The 21,272-nt window shown below is 41.8% G+C and overlaps 1 protein-coding gene across 4 annotated transcripts in view; it reads left to right on the top strand.

The window, feature by feature from the left end:
* Positions 1-20,886, top strand: part of LARP1 (La ribonucleoprotein 1, translational regulator) — a 90,263-nt gene extending 69,377 nt beyond the window's left edge. For all 4 annotated transcript variants that reach the window (XM_073621151.1, XM_073621152.1, XM_073621153.1 and 1 more), the window contains exons 9-19: positions 2,557-2,728; positions 3,698-3,870; positions 5,608-5,994; positions 10,326-10,449; positions 10,574-10,776; positions 11,531-11,637; positions 14,504-14,661; positions 14,747-14,891; positions 15,093-15,202; positions 16,496-16,623; positions 17,570-20,886. In XM_073621151.1, the coding sequence (XP_073477252.1) occupies positions 2,557-2,728; positions 3,698-3,870; positions 5,608-5,994; positions 10,326-10,449; positions 10,574-10,776; positions 11,531-11,637; positions 14,504-14,661; positions 14,747-14,891; positions 15,093-15,202; positions 16,496-16,623; positions 17,570-17,773 (1,911 nt within the window). In that variant the 3' untranslated portion in view covers positions 17,774-20,886. The remainder of the gene's footprint in view (positions 1-2,556; positions 2,729-3,697; positions 3,871-5,607; positions 5,995-10,325; positions 10,450-10,573; positions 10,777-11,530; positions 11,638-14,503; positions 14,662-14,746; positions 14,892-15,092; positions 15,203-16,495; positions 16,624-17,569) is intronic.
* The last annotated feature ends 386 nt before the right edge of the window (positions 20,887-21,272 follow it).

Here is a 21,272-nt window from a genome sequence, read left to right on the forward strand (position 1 = left end):
TGAAATAAACTCAGGCCGCAGTGTATTTTGGGTAAATCCTGTGATGAACATTCTCCTATGGATCTTCTGCACTGCTGGTGGCTGGAGCCTAGATCCAGTGTTAGCTGATGGTGACCGGCCGCCACAGTTTTATACTGTGGCAGAATGGCTTCCCTGGGCGAGCCATCGTAGCTGTAAGTCGGCCCTTTAAAACGCTGTAGGAGGCGCGTGCGCCATTATGATTTAAAGAGTAAACACAGTTGGTTGATAACAAATCATTTCAGCCAAACACTAACCATGAGTGAAAAAAGTTTTTGTTTTATCGTTCATATTCTCTGAAAAATAACCAAGAAATCATAAATTCTGCCCGGGTATGTAAACTTATGAGCACAACTGTACCAATAGTTAATGCAAAACCCTTTATATGTAGTTTAATATGGTTATGCATTTTACAAAAATTAAAAAAAATTTGTGGTTAATGCACTTTTTTCACGCTAAACAGCCAGATAGATGGCACTCAGATTCTAATAAAGAAATTCATCTTCCAGGTTCAGCAATGCAGCTTCCTATGTCACACTTCTGCCCTCAGCCAGAATCTGCAATAGCACCTCTGTCCAGTGAGCCAGAATCTGACCCAGGAAGCAGTGATAGTTAAAGTGTCATACATTCTTTTATTAAATGTTAAGGGGATAGAAGCTCTCAGGTTTATTTTTCGGCCTCTGTCCCTACAACAGAAATTAAAGTAGAAGTCCAGTCGAATAGGATCTACACTTAAACCTGCTCCTACCCCTATTCTGAGCCCTAAACAGCAGGTTTTAGCTTGGATTCAATTTGACTGGACATTTTAATTTAACTTTCCCTTTTTATCCTGCCCATCCTCACTGCCACAGAAGGTGAAGGATAATCAAAACTGGTAAAATCCAGAGCTTGAATAGAGTGAAAATCTTCCAACTATGAAACTGTTTAACCACTTCAATACGGGGCATTTTCACCCCCTTCCTGCCCAGACTTATTTTCAGCTTTCAGCGCTGTTGCACTTTGAATGACAATTGCGCGGTCATGCAACACTGTACCCATATGTACTGGGAACACTCAATCGGTCTCCTCTCCTCTGACAGGGCGTGGATCTGGGTGTTTACACACCCAGATCCACGGTTCTGCTATGTTCATGGGCCATCGCGGGTGCCCGGCGGACATTGCGGCCAACGGGCACGCGCATCGGATGCCCAGTGACACGGTGTGCCGGCCCACCCCTAGAGGCTCAGAAAGTAAGACGCCAGGTGCCAGCGGCCCGGAGGGACAAAGGGTTCCTGCCGCCGTCATATCACTATGCACGGTAGGGAAGTGGTTAAGATGATTTCCTCTCACTTTCTCTTTCTGTTTTCTCCGGGCAGTAGGTTCCCCAGTGTAACATATATTCTTGACGGGTTTTAACCATTCCCTACTCTATACAAAATGAAAATTTGGGGTTCAGGTATACTTTAACCACTTCAGCCCCGGACCATTTGGCTGGCAAAAGACTAGAGCACTTTTTGCGATTCGGCACTGCGTCGCTTTAACTGACAATTGCATGGTCGTGCAACGTGGCTCCCAAACAAAACCAACGTCCTTTTTCTACATAAATAGAGCTTTCTTTTGGTGCTATTTGATCACCTCTGCGGTTATTTTTTGTGCTATAAACAAAAAAGCGACAATTTTGACAAAAAAAAGCATTTTTTACTTTTTGCTCTAAATATCCCCCCAAAAAATATATAAAAATCGCAATAAGTGTTTTGCGCAAACCAAAGTTATAGCATCTACAAAATAGGGGATAGTTTTATGGCATTTTTATTTTTTTTTTACTAGTAATGGCAGCGATCATCGATTTTTATCCTGACTGCGACATTATGGCGGACAGATCGGACACTTTTGGTGCTATTTTGGGACCATTAGCATTTATACATTGATCAGTGCGCATAAAAATGCATTGATTACTGTGTAAATGTGACTGACAGTGAAGGGGTTACCACTAGAGAGCGCTGTAGGGGCTAAGTGTGTCCTAGGGAGTGGTTCTAACTGTGGGGGAATGGGCTGTGTGTGACATAACACTGATCACCGCTCCCGATGACAGGGAGCTGTGATCAGTGTCCTGTCACTAGGCAGAATGGGGAAATGCTTGTTTACATCAGCATTTCCCCGTTCTTCCTCTCCGTGAGACGATCGCGGGTATCCCCGCGAACGTAGAGTCCACGGGACCTGCAATCACACTCACGAAGCGCGGCAGGCGCACGCACCCGCAATATATCGGCGTGAGCCAGTCTGCAAATGGTTAAGCAGGAAATAGCAAAGTGATATCCTGACTAGCATGCTTTGAGTATCGCAAGAATAGTTTGCCATAATTGCAAATCTGCTGACAGGTATGACAGTAAACATATGCACTTTAATGTTCATTTAGCAGTTTGTGTAAAGCTTTTCATTAAACTTATTTTGTTTTGCATAAATGAAGGCTTTGTAATCTGGTGTGTGTGTGTTTCTTTTCGTTAATGTATTTTTTCAGATGTGAATTTAACAAATGTTTTTTCCCCTTTTAACCTCTAGGCATTAAAAGACAGTAAAGTGGTAGAAGTCATTGATGAGAAAATTCGTAGAAAAGAGCAACCTGCTCTCTGGCCTCTCATAGGCCCTTCAGCTGATGCTTCTCAAACTGACTTTTCCCAACTCATCAACTGTCCTGAGTTCGTACCCAGACAAGGATTTCAGAAGGAGACAGGTAGACTTTTGTGTGATTGTTGTGCTTGAATAGTGACTAAAAGTGGGGAGGTTGTCATATTAAAAACACCAGTTCCAGGAAAGATGTTAGGGCAGTATTTGTAATTTTGATTTAACAACCGCTAGTACAGTGGATGGTGTGCCCCAAAATAGCATGCAAAGGGCTAGTCACCAGTAAAACGGAATAACTGAATTTAATTATTTTTTAAAAAGTCGGTTCAAGTGGATATGCCACTAAAGAAATGGCCTGTAAAGTAAACTTGGTGCATAGCTGTTCACTTTTAGGTCATTGCAAAATTAACTGAAGAAAGTTTTAACCTCCGAATATGGAAAGGTTTCTTTACAGCTAGAGTTGTTTACACTTCTAATAGACTTCCGCTAGAGCTAGATCAAAACCAATAAATTGCATCAAAAAGGCTGGAAGTATTTCTTAATGCACAAAATATAACTGGCTATTAGTATTTGTAAGAGATAACACTAGATTATTAATCCAGAGAATATCCGACTGCTTTAGGGGGCAGGCAGGAAATTTTTCTGGGTAGAGAAAATTGCATAATACTCTCAAAAAGCTTCTTGGCTTCCCTTTTAGATCAGCTATGGGCTTTGGGTTCTGTAAGGTTTTTTATTGATTTTAGTCTTTTGTACCAAAACTCGATAAACATGTCTTTTTCAACCTATGTAACAGTAGAAAAGCATAAGGTGCAGGCTAAGCTTTTCTTTTAACAGAAAAGTCAAGGCTTGCATAACCTTTAATCTTCCCATATCTCAGGATCTAGTGATGGTTTTGATCAGTGGTTTTCACATTGTCATATACAGTTTTTCATCAGATGCTCAGTTTGAATTGCCAAGCTTTTCTCCTCTTAATAATCCACCTTTTTGTGAGTGTGTCAAGGTTATGAATAAGTGTATTCTAAGGGAGGACAGTACTTATTACCTATATAACTTTAATCATTTCTATACCTATTTGCAGAATCGGCACCCGGATCACCGAGATCCTCCAGCCCTCCTGTGCCCTCAAAGTCAGAGGAGGTTAGTAACCTGAAGACTATGCCAAAGGGGCTATCGGCAAGTTTACCGGACCTAGACTCTGAGAGCTGGATAGAAGTCAAGAAGCGGCCACGACCTTCCCCAGCCAGGACAAAGGTTAGACCAGAACTAGTCAACACATTGTGGACCAGTGCAAGCAAATTACCGGGCAATGTGCAAAATTTACTGTTATATTGTACTGGATCCAACTTAACCACCTTGCGCCCATGGTACGTCATATGACGTCCTGGACTTTCAGTGGGGATATCTGAATGATGCCTGCAGCTACAGGAATCATTCCGATAACGTTCTCTTCAGCCAGTGATTCTGTGCACCATAGGAACAATCATAATGGCAGTTCAGCCGCTTGATCGTTCTTACAGGCGGCAGGAGGGGACTCCCCCCTCCAGCCACCCTCCGGTGCTTCTCCGGGCTCTCCAGTGCAATCGGTGACCCAGAGAAGGAATTCGCCAGCGCCAGAAGAGTCTCCTAAAAAAATCCTAGGGACAGATGGTCCCCGGCAATCTCTATGACTTTTGGAGGCCTGGGCGTAATGTTATGTCACATCCGGGCCAGCGGAATTAAACCATGTCGGGGACTCGGCAAGAAAACCTGAGATCGTGCATTTTTTTTTTTTTTTTATCTCTGCCTTTCCTGCCTAGAGGAGAGATGTGGGGTCTTTATAGACCCCACATCTCTCCATAAAGGGGACCTGTCACTCACTATTCCTATTACAAGGGACGTTTACGTTCCTTGTAATAGGAATAAAAATGATCAGATTTTTTTTTTTTTTTTTTTAAAGGGGAAAGTGTAAAAAAAAAAAAAAAATATGAAAGCGCCCCTGTCCCAGCGTGCTCGCACACAGAAGAGAACGCATACGTACGTCGCGCCCACATGTGTAAATGATGTTCAAGTCGCACATGAGGTATCACTGCGAACGTTAGAGCGTGAGCAATAATTCTAGCCCACAACCTCCTCTAAAATTTTACACAGGTTACCTGTTTACACAGCGCCGCCATAACAATGCATTTCAGTATGCTGTAGAGAAAGGCCATTGCACTCTGTTTGAGCAGTGGTCCCCTTCAGCATTGCTATTTGGAGGTCTGTAGGTCTGACTTTGCAGAGAGGGTATTAGACCACTGCTCACCCACAGCCTGCAGCAGTTTTAATCTGTGGCATACTGACAAGCACAGCAGTTTTCTGCTGGGGCTGATTTACAGAAAGGGGGGAAAAAAAAAGTAAGAAACGTACTATTTTGAGAACCCGTGTTTTGATATGCTTTGGCATAAGCTACTATTGGGTTTTAATGATTACTCATTCATTATTGACAGAACTTTTTATTTGATCCTGTATTAAATAGTGTAGGAAGATGTCCTTTTTATCATTTCCTTTTGGAGCTGTTGCAAAAGGACAATTCGTGTGATCTAAATTTCAAGTCTTCACTGTAGTGCATTTAAATCTGAACTCTAGCCATGTTTAAAAATGGCTATTTTGGCACTTATTGTGATAAATGTTATCTAGTAGCCCTATGGTGTTGCTAGCAGGCAACAATCTCCTGAATGTCTATATAAACTACAACAAAATGTGCTCAAACTAGAAAATTGACAGAACGTGTGTTTGTTTTCAAAATTCCTTTCTTGGCTTCGGTTGTGGTAACTTTATTTTGTTTTTGTTTTTTTGTGTTGTGTATAGCTGTGCCTTGGTAATTTTTATAAGTACCTCAGCTTACATGAAGGATTGTCAACTCCTGGTATGGATGAATGACTGTGTTCTTCCGGTGGCCCCCGCTTCCCTTTTTCTAGATCTAGGATGGTTGGTGTGTGTAGTAATTCCTCTTTTTTTGCATTAACCTAGAAGCCAGAAGATGTGAAGTCCCCACAGCAGACAGTGACCCCTGCAGTGACACCTCAGAAACCTTCAAAGGACCAGGACGAGCCAGAGGAGCTGGACTTCATGTTTGATGAGGAGATGGAGCAGATAGATGGCCGCAAGAACACCTTCACAGACTGGTCAGATGAGGACTCTGACTTTGAGATCGACGACCGTGATGTGAATAAAATCCTGATTGTCACGCAAACCCCACCTTCCCTGCGCAAGCACCCTGGAGGAGATCGCACAGGAAACCACACGTCCCGGGCCAAGATGAGCTCTGAGTGGGCCAAAGTGATTAACGATGGCCTGTACTACTATGAGAAGGATTTGTGGACTGAGACGTTTGAGCCAGAGTATTCCCAGATTAAGGTGAGCAGGGTAACAATGGTTCATTTATAGTAACGTGTTTCATTCAGGGTTGAAATAACCACAGAGGCCAAAATAAACTCATCACCTTTTGAACCACTTGCCGACCAGCCACCGCTGATATACGGTGGCAGGTCGGCTCTATTGCGCGAATCGTTGTACTGGTACGTCGGTTCGTGTAATGGATACAGCAGGCACGCACATGGCGCCGATGCGTGTGGCCGCAATGTCTGCCGGCCACCTGCGATTGCTCCACAGACAGGCAGAACGGGAACCTGTCAATGTAAACCAACAGATCCCCATTCTGTCAGGAGTTAGAGAGAGAGATCGCCTGTTCCTAGTGATCAGGAACAGCGATATCTCTCTTCTCCCAGTCAGTCCACTCCCCCCACGGTTAGAAATCCCTTCCTAGGGAACACTTAACACCTTGATCGCCCCCTAGTGTTAACCCCTTTCCTGCCAGTGTCATTTATACAGTAATCTGTGCCTTTTTATTTTTATAGCACCGATCGCTCTATAAATGTCACTGGTCCCAAAAAAGTGTCCAATCTGTCCACCGCAATGTCCTGTTAAAAATCGCAGATCACTGCGATTACTAGTAAACAAAAAAACCCCCACAAATTTCCCCTATTTTGTAGACGCCATAACTTTTACGCAAACCAATATACGATTTTTTTTTTAGCAAAAATATGTAGAATACTACATATTGGCCTAAACTTGATGAAGAAATGTGTTTTTACAATTTTTTTTCATTTTTTTTTTTTTTTTGGTGGACATTATAGCAAAAAGTAAAATATATATATTTTTTATATATTTATATTCTACACCCCCCCACCCCCCCATTGTTGTGTTTTTTGTTTTTTTTTTGCTTATAGCGCAAAAAATAAAACCCGCAGAGGTGATCAGATACCACGAAAAGAAACCTATTTGTGGGGAAAAAAGGACATAAATTTTGTTTAGGTACAACGTTGCAGGACCGCACAATTGTCAGTTAAAGCGACGCAATGCTGTATCGCTAAAAATGGCCGGTCATTAAGGGGATAGATAAATCCTTCCGCGGCTAAAGTGGTTAAAATCTTATTTGGAAATAGTGTGGGTTTTTTTTTTTTTTTTTTTCCCTTTGTGTGGAACTTCCTCTGTAGGAACCTAGCTTTTTGAAACCGAGAGATCTTTATCCCTCTGTTCAGAACCCTCTGGATCAAGCAGGACCATAAAAATGCAGTGGTTTCTTTGCAATACCATATTTCTCCAGTAGGTGGTGTCCTGAGTTCTGTAAATCAGGGTAGGCTACCTTTTGAGAGGTGGAGATCTAACTGAATATCATGAAAGATCAAAGAGCACTGGGGTTCGGTGCCCTTTTAATTCACTTCATTTCACTAGCCACGCCTAAGTAAATGGTAAGGAAAACTTGGCAAAATATAATACAACAAATAAAAATATAAACTTGGCCTACCTTAAACTATACCTTAAACCTACCTTAAAAGTGGACAGTGTCAGTCAGAGCAGTGGACGGTGTCAGTGTTTTTTTTTTTTTTTTTTTTTTTTTTTTTTTTTTTTTTTTTATACACCCCGATGTCTCACCTTTTGAGACAAAGTGATTGAGGACACAGTCCCCCATCTGTGTTGCCTCAACTGCACAGAATGAAGAATTGCTCTGCAATTGTCTCCTTGTTCATTCACAAACTGAAATATAGTGAACAGTTTACACGGTGTTCACTCAGAAAAGGAAGGGGCCGGTAAATTTTCTTACTCTTCATTCTCAAACAATCCCCGCAGCAGCTGCCAGGAGACAAGGGGAAGCCGGCAGCACTGCAAGGGGGTCCTGGGAAGGGGAACTTGGACAGGAGAGGCAGTGGGGGTGGCAATTACTGGAACCTATTCCCCTGTATTTTCCTCCAGCAGCTGAATGCTGATGGTAGGGAGACGACGAAAAGCCAGATTTTAGCTGCAGCAGGAGAAAAATACAGGGAATCCGTTCCACTAAATGCCACCCATGCTCCTATTCAGGTCCTGGGGGTTGTAATGAAAGGGGTGCGATCTACCGGTCACCTGCCCACAATCGATGGGTTACTGATCCCTGCTGTAAATGCTGTTCCAAGATTAGGTAAATCCTGAGAGGTACCATATTTGTGGAGGGAACCCTGTATGCTGTAAAGACACAAACTGCATTTTTTTTTTTTTTTTTTTTTAAATTAAGGTCCCCGCACATGCTTTAGAAGTTTCAAGAAAAATAAGTCTGTTGGGCGTACCTTCTGGCTGCAAGACATACCAGGATTTGCAGTAACTGTGGGTTATTTATCTCATGTTGACTCTGGCTGTTCCAAAAAAAAAAAGCAAATTTTAATTCTTGACCAATATTTATTTATTTATTTTTTTTAATTTATTGTAAGGAAGGTTAACAAGGCTCATCTGTCTTTTGGTTCTCCCAAAGAACTGTACTCGGCATGTGACTGGATTGTGCTCTTTTTGGGTCAATGTGTGCTTGCTGGTCAGCTGCCCTCATGTCACAGCAGGTTCCAGGCCCCACTCTGCACACTGAGCCCTCCTCCTCTATGGGCACATTCTAGGCCTGGACACTGGGGGTGGGACTATACTGGACATGAGATGCTAACCAACTGTGGAGAGGCTCATTGTGCACCCTGACCTCTATATATACCACAGAAGAATTACTGCAGATGGTACTCTTCTACAGAGAAGTCTCATCATTGAACCATTAACACTTTAAGTTTTATAGGCTAGTGGGATTGGTCATGGCAACAGAACTCTTGTTGCTTCTGTCCTGAGCAGGTCGGTAGTTTGTTGATGATGTTTACATTATCTGTTAAAATAGGTTTCTTTTTTGTATTCTTGATTTGTTCTCCTGGGATGTGAAAGATGATTAAGAATTGTGGGCCTTTGCCTTTTTATGCCTAAATGGAGAGCTGTGCTGCATAGGCATTGTTGAAAGAGACTCTTAGGTTGGTTTAAAAAGAAAGTACTTAAGGGTTAATGTATACCCCTCACACTACTGATCCACAGCTGCCTTCAGCCAGGCTAGCACTTGAGGACAGCAGAGATTGGTTGCGCAGGAGCTAGGAGAGGGGCAATTCTTTTATTTTGCAGAGATGCCCTCTTAAAACCTTGAAGAACTTTGTGGGTACGATTCTCATTCATCCCCTTTTAGGAGATCTGCCATGCAAAAAAAATTTTGTGCTTTCCAGTATTGTGTCAAAGCCAGAAGACCCCTCGAAGTCCAAAAGCTGAAACCGGGCACACAGAATGGTTGGACTGAGACTTTAAGAAAGTAGCGTCAGGGCCGCTTGAATGATATGGATGCCACACTAGACTCTACCAGTGTAAAGCATTTTGTTTTTAAAAGTTAGCATATTTTTGTTCCTGTTAGTTTCTTGCTCAAGTATGGTCCAAATGGCTTTTTTTTTTTCTCCTTTGGGAAATTTTAAAAATAACCCTTCCTATATAGACCTAGGATAGCATTCTGTAAAAAGGCAGGTTTTAGTCCAAGGCTGACCAAAGACTGGTTCTCCCTGAGATCGATGTGGTGGATATATTTCTTTACCTTTTGAGTCATTTACACCAATGCTTTACAGTACTAACCAGTGTGTGTGTGTGTGTGTGTGTGTACGCGCGCACTATGCATCTGCATAGAATGGCCAGGACCCACTTTGTCAAGTCACAGGCAGTTGAAGGGCAGAACATGTTCTGTGCATAGGCATGGTCTGGGGTAGAATATGTATATAGAGATTTTTCAAGTCTTTCCCGGGGTTCATTGCTTTGAACATGAGTGTCTTGACAGGGACTTTTATAATCTCATCTGTTTAATTTTTGGTTGGATCTTGATTGGTTTGCTGATGGGTTTGAAGCAACCTCTTACTCTGGGGCCATGATGCTGTCTCTGCAAGGAGTGCAGTGCCGCCTTTAATTGCTTGGGCACAATGCCTTGTGTAAAGATGATCAGACGTCCGCGTCCTTTTCACACGACAGGAAGCATGAGTTTGGTGATCAGACTGTAACAATACGTGCACTTTGGCAGACTTGGTGCCAGCCCCAGGAAGAGTGAGGTCAATTTTTAACAAGTCCTGTTTACCCTGCTTGAATTCTGACCCCTACAAAGACCAGACCCACATACCATTCTCCCTGTTTTGCTTAGTTGGTTGAGTTTCTATACTAATGCTTTATCAGACACACCTTTTTCGTGGTGTATGTACATCCTTTTTCCTTAAACTCTTAATAAAAATGGTGAAAGAAAGACACAACCTTATTTATAAATGTCGTTTATATACACAGCCTGACTGCCATTTTCACATTCATTTTTTTTTTTTTTTTTCCCATTTCAGCAAGAGGTGGAGAACTTTAAAAAGGTCAACATGATCAGCCGAGAGCAGTTTGACACCTTAACGCCAGAACCTCCGGTTGATCCCAACCAAGAAGTTCCTCCAGGACCCCCAAAATTTCAGCAAGGTAATAGTGCCATGCAATGCTTTCCTAAAATACTTAAAATGCCCTTAGTAATGTTTCCCTAGTTAAATACTGATGTGTGGCCATCTGATGAATGAAAAACCTTCTAATATCTCCTGACTCATAGTTCCAACAGATGCCTTGGCGAACAAGCTCTTTGGTGTTCCTGAACCTTCCATCGCCCGCTCCTTACCGACCACAGTCCCAGAATCACCAAATTACCGCAATGCCCGAACGCCACGTACCCCACGCACCCCCCGGTTGAAAGATCCTGCGTTCACGCCTCGGTTTTACCCTGTAGTGAAGGAGGGACGATCGATCGATGCAAAGGTAATGGAGCAAAAGTATTCGCATAACCATTTACCAAATTAATTGGGTGTACGTATAAAGTTGCTGAAAGGTATGGGGTGCAATCTCAACCTACTAAAAGAGCAATAATTGTGGTTATAATGCCTTTGTGTACGGGCCCCTAAAGGATAAGTTAACCTTTTAAAAAATTTTAAAAAATGCTCATATTTTTGCAGGTAAAAAAATGTGGATTTATTTTTTTTCTTAGGAGTCTGTAAAGCCTTGCACCCGCAATCAGCAGATCGTGGGTGTGATTCCAGGATCCTGCAGACTGTCAGTCACTGAATTGCAGGAAGGATCAATGAACGAAGAGAGCGCTAACTATCGCCCTCAGGTTTAGAACTGCAAGCCATATGCTGCTGTGGCAGCCAATGGTACTTGTAGATCAATAATTTGCAGGAAGCTGTAAATGACGCAGCTGTTTAGGTGGAGCCTCGCACTGCCACTCGGTTTCAAATTGGAACAGCGGGTGTGGGGAGAAGTAAATATTGGATGTAACAGGCTCCTAACAGTGAACTTGGCCTTTTAAATCTTTTCAAGCTTTGCTTTTATAGAAAAGAAACCCACCCTGATCACTGAGTAAACACTGCCCTACTTACCAGAAAGTCACGATGTATAAAATGGGACCATGTACTGTTACCTTTTGGCACTTTTTTAGGCATAGTGAAGTTCACTTTAATGCATATTATCCTATGAATACATTTCAATTACTTTTTTAAAAAAAAATCTTTGGCAGACACCAAGAAAAAGGAAAACGCGCCACAGTTCTAATCCACCCATGGAGTGCCACGTGGGGTGGGTGATGGACTCCAGGGAACATCGACCTCGAACTTCCTCTGTGAGGTAAGCTAGCAATAGATAAAATACTGCTAACGCAAAGCTTAAGCCTGGTACACACAGGCCAAATATCGGGCGGCATTGGCTGGTTCAACAGAAACTGACCAACATTTGGCCCATGTGTACAGCAGCCTGTCCGACACAAGCTGGTCGACCGTTAGGCTTCTGTAGAACGAGCATGCCAGAAAAATATCTGCCGAATGGCATCCTATCAGCACTCGCAGCCAATGGCTCCCTGTAATAACACAATAGCTCAGTGGGGAGATCGCTGTACTAACATTGCATAGTTAGTACAGTTGCTCCTTCCAAACTATAGTAATGGTGTTCCTGATTCTTAAACTGAGTATTTCACAAATATGCTTGATAGGCCTGCAAATGGAGGGTGGTTTAGTAAAGAAGCAGTTTCCATGATGACTTCAAACTATTAAAACATTGCAATGCTCTATGCAAGTGCTTACTAGAGCTAAGCTCTAGGAGCTGTCGCCTATCGGTGCCCATCAATGCAGCCTCATCAGCGCACATCAGTGAAGGAGAAAGATTACCGGTTTACAACATTTTATTCCATAGTTTATTTAGCAAAAAATAAAAAAACAAGGGGTACTTAAATACCACCAAAAGAAAACTATTTGTGTGAAAAAAAATGATAAAAATTTAGTTTGGGTACAGTGTTGCATGACCGCGCAATTGTCATTCAAAGTGTGACAGTGCTGAAAATTGGCCTGGGCAGGAAGGGGGTAAAAGTGAAGCAAGGGCACAGAGAAGCTTTGCTATGTGCAGCTGCCAAGCGAAGGACAGATCTGTGCAGGGGCCACACGGGACTCACTCCTGCTCCTGGCCTGACTGACAAATAGCGGAGCTGCAATGAGCAGAGCTAAATGTGAGAGCTGCACCCGGCAGGAGGGAGAGGACAGTGGGATGGGGGGAGCTGGGCTTGCTCACCTAATGCAGGCAGTTTACACGGACATGTGGCCCAGAGCCTGATAGCAGATGGCGGGAGGAGGCAGGCAGGGAGGGAAATCCCAAGGACATGTGATTGGTTAAGGATGCGGCGGCCTCGTTCCTTAATAACCAATAATTGCCAGCATTTTTTTCTTTACATTTTAACTGTTAGCAGGCAATTCCCGCTAACAGATGAAAGTACAGAGATCGAAGGTATCGGGGCATTTGCACGATGCTTAGTATAGGTGCAACCCTAAATAGAATACCTTTTTTTCATAACCTCAGATAATCATATCCCCCTACTTCTAGTGGGTTTCGATCTCTTCCGAGACCTTAGCGGTCCACTCAGACCATATTCTATCGCATTTTCTTGGGCATCCCCTAGCAGTAGAAGTCATTTTATACATAGGCAGGGCATGATTAACTAAGTCAAGCCACATTTATAAGGCAGGGGGATCCAGTTACTTCCAACAAAGAGCAATAGCCTTTTTTAGCACAGAAATCTAAAAAAACACACTAATACTTTCTAAGAGGCACCCAAGTCTTCCTCATCTGTCACCCAGAAGACACCTGGCAGGGGTACATATATTGGGCAAGGCCAGTTTAGTTTCCATGAAGGAAGTAACACTGGACCAGAACTGATGTATTTTGGAGCATTCCCAGATCATATGGAAAAGATTTCCCATACCAGTGTGGCACTTATAACATTCAGGGGACTCCAACCTGCCCATCTTGCATATATGAACCGGGGTAAAATAAATTTGATGTAAGTAGTTAATTTAGATTACCTTATCTCCTGCCGCTATAACACCCCCCCACCCCCCGTTAATTGAGCGCTTAATATTTCTTCCCAATTCTTGTCTTGCAATGTAGGTATGTCAGATTGCCATTGAATTTTAACCTTGATCATACGAGTATTGTGCAAGGATAGCAACAGAACAGTACCTAGTGACCAATTTAGAATGATCGGTATCGTACAGCAATTTTTCCAATGACGAGGGCTGAAGTTGGACACCATGCAGGCCAAACTGCGCTGCCACCGCATGCCCTAATTGTAGATAGGAGAAAAGTGCAGCCCTCAGGGTTGCAAACGATTTAAAGATCCCAGAAGTAACTGGTGAGCATATTTAAGCCCAGCACAAGCCCAACACTGCATGTCGGTTAGCTGGGCAAGCTCCTGCAACCCACCATTAAACCACAAGGGGGCGTACGGAGAGGAGGCAAGAGCAGAGACTTTCAATTTTCTATTGCATAGGTGAAAAATTTTACAGGACATCTTCAGAACCTCTGCCCCTATGGCGGGATAGGGTCCATTTCTGTACAGTAAGTTAATCATGGGCTTCATAGGACTGCATAAAAACACCCTGTGCTGTTGCTTGGGCATTATCTATGTCACGAAAAAAGCAACTATATATGTGTCAGTTGGGCGACTGAATTTTATTCAACCTTGGTAGAGCTGTCTCTATTACTGCTGAGGACAAGGTCCTTCAGTTTTTAGGATGCCTGGGACTCAGATATGTGATAAGACACATCCTTTTTTTTTTTTTTTTTTTTTTTTTTTTTCTCCCTCCATGGTTTCCTTTGTTCATGTCAGATTTTATGTAGGTATGTTTTATTATGGGACTCTATTCCACTTCACTTTCATATGTCTGTATATTATATTCTTACTATTGTTGCCCCTATTTATTGTAACTGTTACTCTGAAACTACAATAAATTATTTATGGAACTTGAAATATATGTCGAGTTTACCTGACACCCATTTGCTGAAGGTGAGCCAAAGTGCTCACAGTTGGCTAGGAAGAATTTGATAGCCACTAAATCACAAGGCATAAGGTTGAATTCCAATAGTAGTGGGTCTAGGATAATGGCCTTATGATCTATAGGGACTGTTGGAAGTACAGCTGTGAAAATTATCTGTTTTTCTATTACAGCTCCAATGCTAGCCCTTCTGAGGGGGCTCCAGCCTTGAGCAGTTTTGGATGTACACCTCAGTCTCTGCCAAAGTTCCAGCATCCTTCCCACGAACTGCTGAAGGAGAATGGATTCACACAACATGTTTACCACAAATACCGTCGACGTTGCCTTAATGGTGAGAACTTGCCACTGCTAAATGTTCAGGTTTAATTTACAAGGCCCTCACTTGCAGACATCTCACTGCTTTGTTCGTTCCTTAGAGCGGAAACGGCTAGGCATTGGCCAGTCCCAGGAAATGAACACGCTTTTTCGCTTCTGGTCCTTCTTCCTACGAGATCATTTCAATAAGAAGATGTATGAGGAGTTTCGTCAACTTGCCGTAGAGGATGGAAAGGAAGGATACAGGTAGGTGACCAATTGCATGACTGTGCCAAAGCATGTGTATGTTCAGTTAATTGCCCAGAATTGTTCTGTCTGTTGAAAGATAACACTGCAGGACTCTTAGTTACTATTGCTTTTACATTGATCTTCTGTTGCACTGTCACATCTTGCTGCATGAAATTCTGTCGGCCTCTTTTTGATTTAACGATGGGCATTTCTCATCAGGTATGGTTTGGAGTGCCTTTTCCGATACTACAGCTATGGTCTGGAGAAAAAGTTCAGAGTGGACATTTTCCGGGACTTCCAGGAAGAAACCAGGAGGGACTATGAAACTGGTGAGGCTTATTATAATTAACAATTGAGGGCTTTTCTACCTATAGTTTTACACATACCCATCTTATCTTTATAAGTATTTTTTTTTTTTTTTTTTGTAATCTTTCTAGAAGATAGATCGATCTGTGTGTGTCCATCACATAAGACAGGGATGTAGAAGAGAAGACATACAGTTCATAACCCTGGGGGCCTACATTTGTAAAAAAAAAAAAAAAAAAAAAACAGAATGCTGTACTCACATAATAGAGGAAAGTACAATAGTAGTAGAATCAGACAACACCAATATAAGGTTAGCCAGATGGAGTCAAATATAGCATTGTGTTCAAAAAGAAGTGTGTTTTGTGAGTGAAAGATGTCTATTTGCTTTAGGTATCCAATCCTCTACAGTGTTAGGGGTAGCTAATATCCATTTTATCCATAAGGGAAGCATCAGCTTAGTGGGTCCATCACTAGATCAATACAATTAAGAGTTTTTAATCACTCCTTCCTGGTATTGATTTTGGGGCATCACCCAAAGAAGGTGTATGCGATTCCCTTGATGATGCACTGCACTGGAGGTCATCTCGCAAACCAGTCCTTGTGGGTATAACATACTCTGAAGGATAGAAGCATTAATTGGCGTGAGGATTATAGATGTAACCTGTGCAGATTGCAAAATATCCCATATATCATTTGAAATGATCCCCAGGTCGGTTTCCCATCTTCTGCTCAGCAGTGTAAAATTAAGGAGAAATGTATCCAACACTTGTGTGTATTTAACTCAGAAATGAGACCTTTAGTATTGACCGCTCAAATCAGAGCATCAACAGAGCAGAAGGGAGGATAGAATTGGGGAGAATTTTGCTTGTTGTAACTGCAAGCAATGCTAGAAACCATTTCTGAGCTAGTTTTAAAATCAGCACATGTCACTGAAAGAATTTGAGACAACTGTTGACATAGGATTTCCACCCTGTCCCAGTTCTATTCCCCTCTGAAAGCCCTGTAATTTACAGACCTCAGGGAGAAGCTTGTTAGACCATAGGGGTGTGACCTAGGTAAATCCATTGATTACTAAAAGGTGGGGACTCTCCTGATCTTGCCCATTAATAGTGCAGGTAATTGAGGTGTATTTTCAGATAAGCAGGACAAGCATATGCAGCAGGGTGTTCCCGTGAATAAAATGAGAAGAGCATGTTATGAGGACAAGGGTGGAGGTCTCGCTTCCAGCCAGCCATGTGTTGGACTTCAATAGCTGATTTGCCTTTCACTTGTGTAGAACTGCAGCATTGCTAATTTTCAACTTTTGTTCATTCAAGGTCAACTATACGGGCTTGAGAAATTCTGGGCCTTTCTGAAATACTCCAAAGCCAAAACCCTGGATATTGATCCAAAGTTGCAGGATTACCTTGGCAAGTTCCGTCGGCTAGAGGATTTCCGAGTGGATGTGAGTATATGAGAACAGTTTTTTTTTTTTTTTTTTTTTTTTTTTTTTATGACTTGTAGTAGGTCAGACTATTGTCACACTATTTGCAGGCTCAGGTGTACCTTGTTTTCTCTAATGTACATGATGACATTAACGTCCCAATTTTTCTTATGACAAAATAACTCAGTCCAAAAAGCAGTGCAAACCACCCAAATGTATAACTAGGTAAATTTTTTTTTTTTTCAGGTTTGGATAGAGTGGAGGTGAATTAGAACATTTGTCAGGTTTTTATTGCTGTCTGTTCTGTCTGGGAGCTTCACTCTTTAGATTGAGAGGAAATCTTCCAAAGGGGGACACTACTGGTGACAATCAGGGACTTTGGAGGGATTTTCTCACTTCTTTTGGCTGTGGGACATGAAATGAAGAGAAAATCTCCCCAATGGGACACACATGACAAAAAAAAAAAAAACAGGAGTTATAACCCTCCTTTATGTTATCCAAAATGAAAAAAAAAAAAATCTGCCTCCAGTTTATGACTGCGAGTCAATTTAAACAAAAGTGTTAAAAATCAGATAACCTGATAAACCAGATGACCTTGGGCGTACCTCATAATCCCATAATTCTCCTCAGCCCTGGACTTGATGAAATAGCCAGGACTGGCTGTTGCTTTTTCACCCCTAAATACGTTGTGCTTTTGGGCAGAGGGGAGTAGAAGTTGGTTAGGAGCTGGGGCTTGAAGAGTCTCACTTTTTCCTTGAATGGTCTCGACATAAGATGGTGGTTTTTTTTTTTTTTAGAGGAAACCAAAAGGGAATCCCACATAAACAAGACGGCCATTCAGAAATGGCCCTGATAAAAGGAGTTTAACTTTCCAGCATGGCAAGAAAGCACAGCCAACCATTTCGCTTTTTACACTGCATGTATAGCTGGTATTTTTTTGCTAAGTATATAGTCTCCTCTCTTCCAGCCCCCGATTGGAGAGGATGGAGGATCCCGAAGGCGCCCCTCCTTGTCAGAAGGCAGAAGAAGGTATCCTTCACAATCTTCAAGCAAAGGATCTAGTCATCAGTCCCAATCGACGTCCCACAACCCAGCAAAGGAGGATGTCAAAGGCCAAAGCCAACCCTCGACTGCCATCCCGATTTCCCAGACACTGGGTGGGGAGAAGTAGCATGGATCTATTTGGCGCTATGGAGGGTTTTGGGGAGGGAACATTAGGGAAATTTCCTAAAGTGTGGAGGGATTTGATGGTTCAAACTTGATATGGATTCCCCTCTACTGCTGAAGGAAAATTATTCTGCTTTAAACAGACTCCTTATTCTGGAGACATTGGACTGTTCCCACGGCTTACCTGCCAAGGTGGCAGATGCTCATCCCACAACGGAAGAGAATCTTAGTTTGCTTTAGGGGTATGAAATTTATTTTTTTTTCTCCCTTCTAGCAGGAACCTGGAGGAAAGGGCTGGAGGAGTTGGGAGGCAGATTTTTTTTCTCCTTTTTTTTCTTTTAAATTATTGAATTGCTGCCCTTCCTCTACACTGGGTTGGCCGAACAAGTGCAGGACTCATCTCTGCTCTAACTGCTGAACGGACAAAGCAGAGGTTTGCTGTTACATGCTCCAGAGGATGAAACATCACTACTCCTATCTGCGTCGGAGCTGCTTGTACTTCATTCTAGACTCCGCCCTCTTCGCCTGTGGTCTTTAGATGGATTCATCCCCTGGATACAACCGAGGATCTAAAAATTGGCCACTTAGAGGTGCTGCTGCTTTCTTGTGGCTTCTGTGTACTACAGCAAAACCTTTTAAACCCCCCGTGGCAAACAGCCCACTGCTTTCACCACAGCCTGCATCTTTTTTTTTTTTTTCTTTTTTTTTCTTTTTAAAGATATATATATATATTTTTATTTGTTTTATTGTTACTTCAGACTGTGAAAGAGAACTACAGAAAAAACTTAATAGCAGACAGCTACATATGAAAACGAAAAAAAAAAAACTTTGGAAAAAAAAAAAACTGCCTTTCTCTCTCTCAAATTATACTAAGCGATGATAAAGCAGAGTACAAAATGTTGCCTTATTGTAACCTTGATACTCACAGAGAGCTGCTGTTTTGCGGGAGAATTTGTGGCCGGTGGAAAGCGGAGATTGCAGAAAGGGGGATGTTGCATGGCAACAAGTGAGCAGTTTAAATTTTTGTTTTTGTTTTCCATCACTGCCGCTTAATTTAACAGAGAGACCTTTCAAGCTTGGCTAAACCCCAGGGTGTAATTACTGGGTGCATACAGTAGAATTTGCCACTGATTGCAGAGTGAGACTGTTTTCCCCTCCTCCAAGGGATGTATAGAATTAAGTTGATTGGGTATATACTGTGCCGAGAGTTGGTTTTTATTCATCTGCTGTGTCACTTTTGGGCGTGATAACAGGGCTTCATTTTATCAAACGTTGGCAAGTAAAAGCTGGTCAATGCGATCCTGGGCTGCATTGGATATTTTTACCGCCGGGGGGGCATAGGAAACAATACACCGTTTTAACTGTTTAACCATATCACTGCCACAATATTGTCTGCAGGGCTCTGGAACCATTGGCAAAATGAAAAGTAGTGGTGGTTTAAATTGTATGGGGTTCTTTCTATCTTAAACTCAGACAAACATAATTGTGGCAAAAAGGTGCAAAACCTTTATTTGTTGAGTTGGCAAGGCATCTGATGTTTTGTATTCTGTGAACTTGCACTGCAGCACAGGGGAGAGGTGGGGGGGGGGATGGGGTCTGGATACCCTAAAGTCAGGGTAACTGGGATGCAACCCTCTAGTTTTTGGAAATCGGGTAATTTTATTTCCATTAAAGAAAAAGGGTCCTCAGCCCTGTACGTTAATCTACAATATTCACTATTAGTTTTCGGTCTATGATGGGGTCATTTTGCCAATGAACACAGGTTTGGAACTTCTGGTGCGCAGTACCTTGCCTTTTTGCTTTGCATTTAAAGACAACAGGTACACCTTGAATATGCAGAATTACTGTATTCACTTTGCCCTTGGTAGTAATACTGGTTTATTGCTTTTATTCCTGCGGTAGATGAGTACTAGTCCTGCACATTAGTTCACTTAGTATGCAGCGTGGCTGCATTGTGTACAATTTATTTAGGGCTGGATCCTTAAGGACAACATCATTTTTTGCTGTTCAAACACAGAAGCTAGTGATTCCCTTTATCTGTCCTGCATTTGTTCACCATTGCTGGTGTCTAGGAGCCAGCAGCTGTTTTGTCCTACTTTTCATAAGTGTGGTCCTGTCTCACTGGAGAATAGAGAGACGGGGAGGAGGGTCTGAAAGTTTCAGAATCCTCTACAAGTCTTTGTAATGGTGCTTTAAGATAAGCTCTCAATGCTCCTTCTCCTTATTTGATCATTTATGCAGTGGAAATGGTAAAATCACAGCCCAAAATGTTTTTTTTTTTTTTTTTTAAATGTATATTTGTGCTACGGAACATATATTACATAATATATAAAGATATATTATATCATATGGTTAGCTGCTGACGAGCCTTACTTGGCCTACTTTTTGTTTTTATATTGGGATTTGACAGTGTCAATTTTTTTGTTTACATCACATTACTGCAGAGTTAAATTTGGCGTTAGATAATTCAAGGAAACATTGCATGGTCCCAGTTTGTTGCACCTTACCTAAAGAGGTTTTGCCAGATCCAAGCTACCTAAAGGCCAGCAAATGGACTCTCTAGATACTTTATCGAACCCTTTCAGAATGCCGATGTGTACTTACAAACTCTTATACTATTTTTGCCCCCAGTTCAGGCTCCAGCCTCCAGGGTGGTTCACTAGGTTCTTAATTTTTACAACCTTCAGAATTTAGACGTTCCATTAGCTTCAGGAACCAAGAATCTGGTTAGACCTTTTTTTCTAGGAAAAAAAATCCTTTCCCCACGATCCTTTGCCAACTTTGAAGTACCAACACCACCACAAGGTCACCGTTTAACCTTGTTCATGCAAGCTGCTGCCCCGTGTCATGGAATGCTAAGTACATAATCTTGCCCGTTTATAATCCAACAAATCATAAGAGAACAGAGAAAATCAAACAAAAAAAAAAAAAAAAGAAAATGTAAAATACTTGAATGAGCGCTTGTATTATAACATTAATATTATTCAGAGTATCCATTCTTATTGCGTTTATGATTTGCTTATAGCTGTGCTTTAGTCATGGTAATTTGTGGTAATTCTACTTTTCTCCTTTTTAATACAAAAAAAAATGTATAAAAATAAAAACTTTAAAAGACCAGTGTTGTGTATTCTTTCTCTTTCTTGTGATCTGTTTCCAGTTTTAATAGTAAGTGTATGTTAAGACAACGTTCCATTTACTCTGAAATATTATTTGACAAGGCCTTGGAATTCTTGTATATTTTTCCTTTAACCCTTTCACTGCCAGGCCTTGTGCTCCATTTTGTACACTCAGGTGGCCAGACCGATTTCCTTTTTTATTTTTCACTTATAGCTTTCAGAGTTTGTAAAGACCTCCCAAACCATATATTTTATGAAAGCGCATGACTAGTAGAATTAAAAAATGCTACTGATTTTTAAGGTCCCACGTTAACAATATTTATGCTAAAAATCCACTAAAATCATTATTGGCAGCTAAAAATGCGGCAAATTTTTGCAAAATTCCTA

This window comes from Aquarana catesbeiana, linkage group LG03 (genome assembly GCF_042186555.1).
Source record: "Aquarana catesbeiana isolate 2022-GZ linkage group LG03, ASM4218655v1, whole genome shotgun sequence".
Classification (NCBI taxonomy): domain Eukaryota; kingdom Metazoa; phylum Chordata; class Amphibia; order Anura; family Ranidae; genus Aquarana; species Aquarana catesbeiana.